We start from the raw sequence: 8,904 nt of genomic DNA, 5'->3' as shown, positions 1-8,904 counted from the left end.
CATTTGGTCCAAGTGATCCAACTCCTCTTCCAACATATACTTCATATTATAATTTAAACATTTCTGCAAATATAATTACGACAGTTTTCCTCTAGAATTAAGACTATTGAGTTGACATGTGTCTAAACTAAATGTGATTCTTATATGTATTTTTTTAAAAAGTAATACTAAAAATCACACTTTTATCTTACTACTATGCTACCCTACTAACGTGATAACATCAATCAACCCTTGACTTTTTTTTTAAACAATGGTTGATTGACATTGTTACGTCAATCGGGTGTAACGAGATAAAAGTGTAATTTTTAATCATATGCAATTTGAATAAATGTTAGTTTATTAAACTAAGTTAGAAAAAATTATTCAAATCCAGTTAAGAGAAACCTTTGTTCATGTATTTGACATTTCCAAACAGCCTTTTAGAAAGTCTCGACGGTTTCTTTTTAGCGGTGGCTATCACGAGGCATGCAATGTGGAATTGCATGAACCTTCACGCTTGCAGCATGGACCCTGCTGTTTGCTTGTGAGCATTTTTTTTATTTATTCAAATACGCATGTTGATAACATAAAGTTGCCCTAATTAAGAAATAAACAAATCGATGATCATCTCTTTGCGCTGCTAAATCTCAATTTTTTTTTTTTTTTTCTTTCCCATATAAACAAAGTTTTCCTTTAAACTAAGTTAGAGAAATTTTTTCTGATCCAATTTATGAAACTAATATGTTTGAAATGCATGAAATTCTAACATACATTTTTAATATATATATATATATATATATATATATATATGATTCTTAGGTGCATTTTTTAAATGCACAAATTGCATGTGAGATAGAGGAAGGAAAATTTTGCCCTTCCCATATTGGCAATCAAGTACCAATTAAGCATTAACTCTAATCTGACCTCTTCTCAATGCATCATTTAAACTGTCTCATAAGTTAAAGTAAACCACAATAGAAGCATGCCCAAGCTCGTTCTGTAATTCAATCAACTGTCAAAAGTTTGAGCATAATGATGCTTGGGCCTAGTTCATATTGCATCCATTTCAAACTACAATGGTAAGTGCTACATGGATCGCCTCATAACAATTCACATTTTTGTGGCGGATATAAAAAGTGCCACATAGACTATCACATCAACTTGTAACTCACTTATTGTAAAAACTATAGTACCCCTAACGATACTCTTTGCAGTATATACGAAGAAAAAAGAAGAGTAAAATGTCATTAACGACGTTTATAAGTTACATATGAACACCTGAGAAAGAATTTTTTTTTTTTTTTTTTTAACATGAAGGCCACCAGAGACGGATCTGCACAAATAAACTGAGTATAATGTAATACAGCTTCACTCATGAATGATATGTATCCCAGTCAAATTTAGGCTGTGATAAGACCTCATAATCAATTGGCCCATCTACAACGTTGTCAACAGTTTGTATGCCTTCCAAAAGAGCTGGATGGAAACCATCATTACTAGACGGCAACAGTTTATACATCACTAGCAAACCAAGTGTGAATATAGCTTGCAATTTCGTAGAGTCTCCTCGAACCGAAAAGAACAAGAGCATCGAAAGCAGGAAGAGATCCACACAGAATCGCATGATGCCCAATACAGTATCCATTAACTTCCCGTCATTGCCAGCAGGAAATCCCCGGACTCTATATACAAACAGAAAGTTGTACTTGTCAACCACATACCTATAGCCAAAATAAACTGCACCAACAGGGACCACGAGTGGAGCAAATGAAGAATATATCATGGTCAGGGCAAATATTGTCAAATTGAAAGCATAATACTGTGCAAAATCAAATGTCTGCTTGGGGGTAGTTGACGTTCTGTTTATTGGATATACAGAAAGATCTTGCACCGGTAGATCACTTCCATTGAATCTGGGACTGTCATACATAATGTCAGGCATCAGCGGTCTCCTAAGACCATCTATTTCTGGATATTCTAATGGGTACTCTTCACTTTGTTCTGGGACCAGCTGGAGCATATCATTCTTCCTGAACTTTTGAATCTTCCCTTTGATCCAAGGGATTGGAGCCAACAGATCGTAAGATATACCCAAGAAACTGCTTGTGATCAGGAACGCAAGAGACGAGAGGCATGATCTTGACAAGAATGATGGACTCATGTATTGCTCAATCCTCTTACAATCTTCTCCATCCAAGTAGCACCGACCCATTTTCAGGATTGCACTCTCTAAGGAAGATTCAACTAAAGCCCTCAGGAGAATGAGGTTTACCAGGAAGAAACAAACCATCTTCAAAAGTGCAGCTCTTTGCTCCCCTGACACTGTCAGATGCCGTTCAAACTTGGAGAGATAAGAAAGAGCTGACGGGATCACTATATACATACTCACAAATATAATAACATTTGGCAGGAACTGAAAGATAAGGCTTGCAAGCCAGCTTGAGCTTTGCACCCAAGCCAACCACAATTGTGCATTATCCATAGCTTCCGCATTAATAATCCGTCCTGCACTCTGCACAGCACTGATCACAGCAAGAGGAGAACTGAAGAACAAAAGAATCAGCAATAAGCATGTGTTCACAACCACTCTCCGCAACCTCAATTGGAGCTTCGTCGATCCCAAATGATTCCAGTAAATATCGCTCGCCAAGGGAGCCCGCTCAACCTTCCATTGGTTCCTCTGAAGACGCAACTCCACAAGGGAAAAGAACTTCCCAAAGCGCCTCTTCTTCTCATTCCGAAAATCCTGAACAGCCTTATTCGCCGTGTAAACGTCCTTAAACATCACAAACGCCACTCCAGCCCCCGGTGCACGGCCCTCTTTATAAGACGCAAGTTCGGTCTCCAATTCAGCTCTCAACTCCTGCAACCTTCTCAACCTCTCTTCCTCTGTAAAACCAAACCTTTCCATTATCCCATCCCACAAAACCTTCCCTTTCCTCACCATCAAACTGAATCCATTTCCAGCATCCTCGCTCTCACCAAGAAAAACCTGAGAGTCTATTCGCGCAATCAGCCTAGAAATCTCATCCCTAACCCTAACCAATTCCTCAGCTAAATCATCCAATGCACACAAATCCATTGGCAAGATGACCCTATAAACCTTCCCGGGATACCTATACTGAAAATACTCTTGCAACACAGTTCTATCATCCCCTAGAGCTTTGGGTAATCCTTGCACCATTATAGTGAAAATCGCAGTAGAATTTGCACTCGGGTCACTCAAATTTCCATTCCCGTCCCTAAACCTAGTGATCCTTAACCGTTCTTCAATCCCAAGAATACTGAAATGTACCAAAACGACAACAACGACAACGAAAACAAAATGCACCCAGAGTAAAAGCGAACCTTTTGCAATGTGAGTGATGGTCGTTTTAGAGAACTGGTCGTTTAGAGGAGCCGTACCTGCGTAGATATTGAGAGGCAGCATCACGAGAAGTGATAGAGCGGCGACGGAGAGAAGCAAAGCGCAGCTCCCGCCTTCAATCAAGAGGAACTGAGCGGCGTCGGCGCCGCAGTGGGACGCGATCTCGCGGCGCGTGGCGTGCCAGACGGCAAGGAGTTTGGCGGCGAGCGCGGTGGGCCCCGGGATCCGACGGTGGTCGCTGCGGAGCTTCACGAAGAGGAAGATGAAGACGCAGCAGCACGCGCCGATTGCGGAGATGTTGAGCAGGTACTGGATGTTTCCGTACCACACGGCATCGCCGTCGGCACCGCCTTCGGGGGCAGGGGAGATAGGTGGGTCCATTTTGGGTATTTGCGGGAAATTCTAGTGCTTCTTGGGTAACGAAAGTCTGAGGGTTTCTTGGTGGGGATTAAGGGACGTTGGGTCAAATTTAGTGGGTTTTTCCTTCATGAAGATGGAATTAGGGATAGGGTTAGGGTTTAGGGAGGGAGGAAGAGATTGACGGAGGCGTAGACTGTAGTGCAAGGGAAGGCGACGAGATTCGTGGGAGTCTGGGGAGTCCGCAAACAAGAAACGTTGTTTGTCTTTTTCCTTTTTCCTTTTTTTTTGGGGGGGGGCGGGGAGGGGGTTGAAAGTTGCGAAGGGCGAGAAGTTTTCTACAAATCCTATGGAATTAGCGGGTCTGTTTTGTTATTCTCTTCTGTCTTTTGTTTTCAGTTGTTGAGTTGTGAACGTAAAAGCATAAAACAATCTTAAAAATATAAAAATAATTTTACTTTTATATTATATTAAAAAGATCAAATTAAAAAAAAAAATTTAAAAAAATCCTCTAAAATGCATTAATAAACAGAGTCAAATATTAATTACCCGTTTTAAATTAAGAGTTAAATGCAAAAAAGAGAATTTTTTTTTCCAATATGTCAAATTGTAATGTTGTTCCTTAAATCTGTTATAAATATATATAATTTTTAATAATATTAATAGAGTTTGAACAAATTTTATTAAAAAATTATATATTTTTCACCTACTAAAAACATCTCCAATTAGGACCGTACAACCGATTGCAACAACAATGGCAACCGGTGTAAGCGATTATCACTTTTAAATAACCACAAATGCCTCGCTAGGGCCGGTTAGCCGGCAGTTATATATATATAGTTATTGAAAACCAATTATTAACAACTAATCGCATTTCAAGCAATGGGCTTTTTAGGCCTCTTTTAATTTTTTTCTTTTTGGGCTTCTATAAACCTCTTCTTAAGGCCTATTCTAGACTATTTTTGGCCTATTTTGGCTTCAGCCTTCATTGGCAATCAAACACAAAACCGGATCGAGGCCCGCTTGCTTCTTCAGAACTTCCTTAATCCTTAGCAATCGCAATCTGATTGTCCGGTATACTTAAAGCATCTTCTAGCGACTCTTTTATTTGTCAAACAAATAAATCAAACATATACTGGAATGAAATTCTTCATTAGCAATGAGAAAGTAATACAGCAAAAATTGTCCCCAGTCTCTTCCGCTATCTCTCTCAACATCTGTGATGTCATTTTAAAGGGTGATTTTATTACAGGCATCCTAGCGCTTTAACACCCATCCCTAGTTTAAAATTGGAAAATTGACAACATTATCATCAACTATATTGCTATAATTCCCCCATATTTCTCTTAGAATGTAAGAAAAGTTCAAACTTATGCACCCACCACCTAGCTTATTGGGCTGCGGTTAAAGCTCACTGCATTCTCGCTCATTTGCCTATTTCCCCTCTTTTCTCATTTGTAGTGAAAAATATCCACCACTGTTACTTTTATTTACTTGTAGTTGTTGTTTTGTTTGTTTTCTTTCTATCTCTTAATAAAATAATAATAATAATAATAAAAAAGTTAGATTAATAGAAACCCTCTCAAATATTATTATTTTTAATTATATTTTATATATATCCCTTACAAACAGTAAAATGTATCCATCAAACGGTAAAAACCGACCATTTCCAAGAATGATCTTTTCAAACAACAAAGTCCAGATTCTTGGAGAATAAGTCCACAACCAGAAAAAACATGTTTGAAGTATACTCAGATCTCTATGTGATCATTCATCACAGATTCATCATCCCAATTAGACTTAATGCCTTAATGGGACCCCAAAAAAAAAAAAAAAAACCTTAATTTCAAACACATAATGAAACATTAAATCTCGTAGAGTAGCAGCTACATCATGAGGCAATCATCGTCAAACATAATAAAGTCGTTGATAGATTGGCCTGTGGCTCATAGTTTTTTGGGCAATAAGTTCTAGTTCAAAATCCTTTTACTTGTATCCTTCTTTGTCTGGTTTGTTAGGCGGAGAGAACTTTGCAATCAAACCATAAACCATGTTAAATTATTGGTATATTTCAAAAGTTTAAATCAATAAAAAAATAATAATAAATTTAATCATTTAATTAATTATGATTTAAAAGAAAAGCAAATATAACAATGTTAAAACTGTCTAACTCGACCAACAAATCACACAATAAAGCTTGTAATACAGGGCTCGTTGTTTGATACATGTGAATAGGAATGAATCAAGTGACAAAAATTTGGAAAAACCCACAAAATTTAGATTCTTTATGTCATTTTCATTCATATGGATATCCTTGGCCCAAAACAAATCATCGTCCAATTCAATCCCTTCTAACTTGAACTTTGGCTTTAATTTCGTGTCATGTGTTTGTGCACACAGAATACTAATTAGGAGTATTAAGCTGTTTACTATATGGCAATCTCATTTTGTATCCACACTCAAAAGTCAGAACACATAGATACAAGATTTTTTATTTGATACGTATGAGTAAGGACAATATCCCATTATCCCCCGCCCAAAAAAAAAATCATCACCCAATTCAACGCCTTCTAAATTAAATTTTGATTTTAAAGTATGTCATACGAAAACCGTACCCAGAATAGTACACATTTTTAATTGATGATGTGACGGACTAAAAATATTATACTTTCTCAATTATTGATCTCGCATGAGTGTAATCTTGCATTCTGCACGCACAAGATGCACAACATTTTCTCGCACGAGAAAATGCATTTGACAAATTCGACAGTTTGTTAACAGTTAGAAGCCTAGCTTTCTCTCTCAAATTAAATACTTCACCAAATATGCGACTTAGCAACTTGGTAGGCTTTAAACCGTACCACCGTTTATTTTGTCCAATTCCTAAATAGTCAACAATTGCGTTCCCATTCTGTTGGAGCCTGAAAGTGCATGCAAATTGTAATTGAAATTCGGCTGTTTGTCCAATTGCTTATATATTCTTTTCAATCGTTCTTGCGCATCTCACTCAATACGACTTTTGGGAAAAACGTGAAAGCTAAGGAATGGACGGCTACCCTAATATCATCGCTTAAACAATGTGAAACTCCATATCTATGGCTACATCACTTTCGTATCTTCATTATTTTCTTTTGTATTCTTTCAACTTGAGTCACTTGTGCTTCCACACTAAGCAACAAGGCCAAATATCCACGTGATCAATTTGGGACATCTTTCATTATTGAATATAGATGGTCAAGATAGCACAAATTAGATCGTCGAACCGGTGACATCACTCTTGCAAAACAAGAGAAAGAGTTGTCAAAAACCACCGATTCCAAGAGACTGTCGAGAGCTTAGTAAGTCAGTAAGGTATTTGGAAGAGAAAACTAAATAGAGAGAGTGGAAAAGAGGCTTCTGAATATTGTCTTAAAATATTTGCCGTGTGGCAAGTGTAAGAAATTTCATTTAAAGTATGTCCCTTACGTCACATATATTATTGTAATTATAAAATTGCGGTGTTCAATAATTTATTCCAATTAAAGCTTATTGTGTAAATCAAATATTCTGAATTAAATTACTGATTTAATTCTTGTGGAACAAGTATTTGATTTCAATCAAATATTCTGAATTAAATCACTGATTTAATTCTTGTGGAACAAGTATTTGATTTCATTAAAGATTTTATTTTATGGAATCAATTAGCTGTATTGATTTGATTTTTATTCCTTGATGGGAGGAATAATTAAGGTAACAGCTCTAATTGAGGGTCCCCTGACCTACCTATAAATAAGGCCTGTGTATTCCATCAATTGACACTCACTGGTAGGCATAGGTCAGAAGAACCTCTCAATTGTTTAGTTCTTAGTTTGGTTGCTGTGGAGCTGTTCTTCAAATTGGCTTGAGCAAAGCATGGCTAGAGGTATTTATATAATTATTCATTCCGCTGCTAATTTTATTGTCAATTAGCATTTAATTATATATTTAATTTTTACAGCAAGTTCTCAGTCATAGGATTATTTTCCATGTGGTCCTTCTGATAAATTTGTTGGACCAACTCCAACTTAGTGCATGCTTAGAGACGCAGTAAAATTTGTGTTTGACAAGTCATGTTATTGAATAACAAGAGGCAAGTCAAAACTCTATCCAAGTGGTATGAAACCTCCATTGGACTAAGAACAGAGGGACACTTGGCACTTTGACATTTTCAATAGTCAATACTGCCAATGCTTATGTCAATTACAATCTATCTTTGCAGCCTGTAAAAAGTACTCTTGTTTTTTCATTTCAAACCTGTATTTTCTAATGGCTTCATTTGAAATGGAATTAATACCATTTTTTTTTCCAAAATATACGAATTTAAAAGAAATAGAATCAAATATTATATTCATGATTCTTTTTCTTAAATATTAGTATTACAATTCTACTAATGAAGTTGGTTATATTTGCTTTTAAGCAAGAATACACTCTCGAATCTTACAATAAAAAATAAAATAAAATAAAAAAACACATTAAATATTTTATTTGTAGGAACTACATAATCAAGAATCTAGATCTCATGCGATATGATTGTTTTTATTGTTTTTATTACTATAGGACAGTCTATATGAGAGTCGATTAGGGCTCTACTTACTCAAACTGTTTGAACATTTGACCGAACAGGTGAGATCTTAACAAATTCTTACATAAAGTTGTCCTATTACATGCGATCCAGTCCTGTAATCAAATACTCCTAATCGAGTAATGATACAAGGAGAAGTTGGAGTTCTCACAAATGTGATGTGACTTTTAAAATTACCAATAGATCGAAATTCAATAATGACTACCTAAAATTCAATAGTAATTTTAAAAGCTATATCATTACTCACCCTAACTTATCATAAAAGATTTTTTTTTAAAAAAAAGGGTTTGTCATTGTTTTGTTTTTTTGTTCTTTGTCGTGAAAGAATGCATTTATATGGTACTTGGAGTACTCTTCTTTATCTTTAATCTGTTGGTCAAAATTTTGCTCTTACTTTCAAGATATTTGTCATTTCTCTATCTTTTATTCATTTATTATTATTATTTTAAAATTAACAATTGAAATCTACGTATGAATATTACAGATTCAATGCAAGTAAAGCATAAGCCATGCATTGAACTCGTCCTAATTCAATTCTCAAACTAGAGGCTAGGCTCAAAAGTAGTCAAAAGCATTGTTAATTAATGCAAGAAAGCAGGCT

The 8,904-nt window shown here is 36.0% G+C and overlaps 1 protein-coding gene across 1 annotated transcript; it reads right to left on the bottom strand.

The window, feature by feature from the left end:
- Positions 1-1,197: 1,197 nt before the first annotated feature.
- On the bottom strand, positions 1,198-3,998 carry LOC132170982 (CSC1-like protein At4g35870). Its single transcript, XM_059582157.1, has one exon. The coding sequence runs from the start codon at positions 3,725-3,727 to the stop codon at positions 1,352-1,354; it is 2,376 nt and encodes a 791-aa protein (XP_059438140.1). The 5' UTR covers positions 3,728-3,998; the 3' UTR covers positions 1,198-1,351.
- Positions 3,999-8,904: the final 4,906 nt, after the last annotated feature.

This window comes from Corylus avellana, chromosome ca2, assembly GCF_901000735.1.
Source record: "Corylus avellana chromosome ca2, CavTom2PMs-1.0".
In the NCBI taxonomy this organism is placed as follows: Eukaryota; Viridiplantae; Streptophyta; class Magnoliopsida; order Fagales; family Betulaceae; genus Corylus; species Corylus avellana.
The sequence above is the reverse complement of the archived record's forward strand: the minus strand, read 5'-3'. Positions and strand labels throughout refer to the sequence as shown.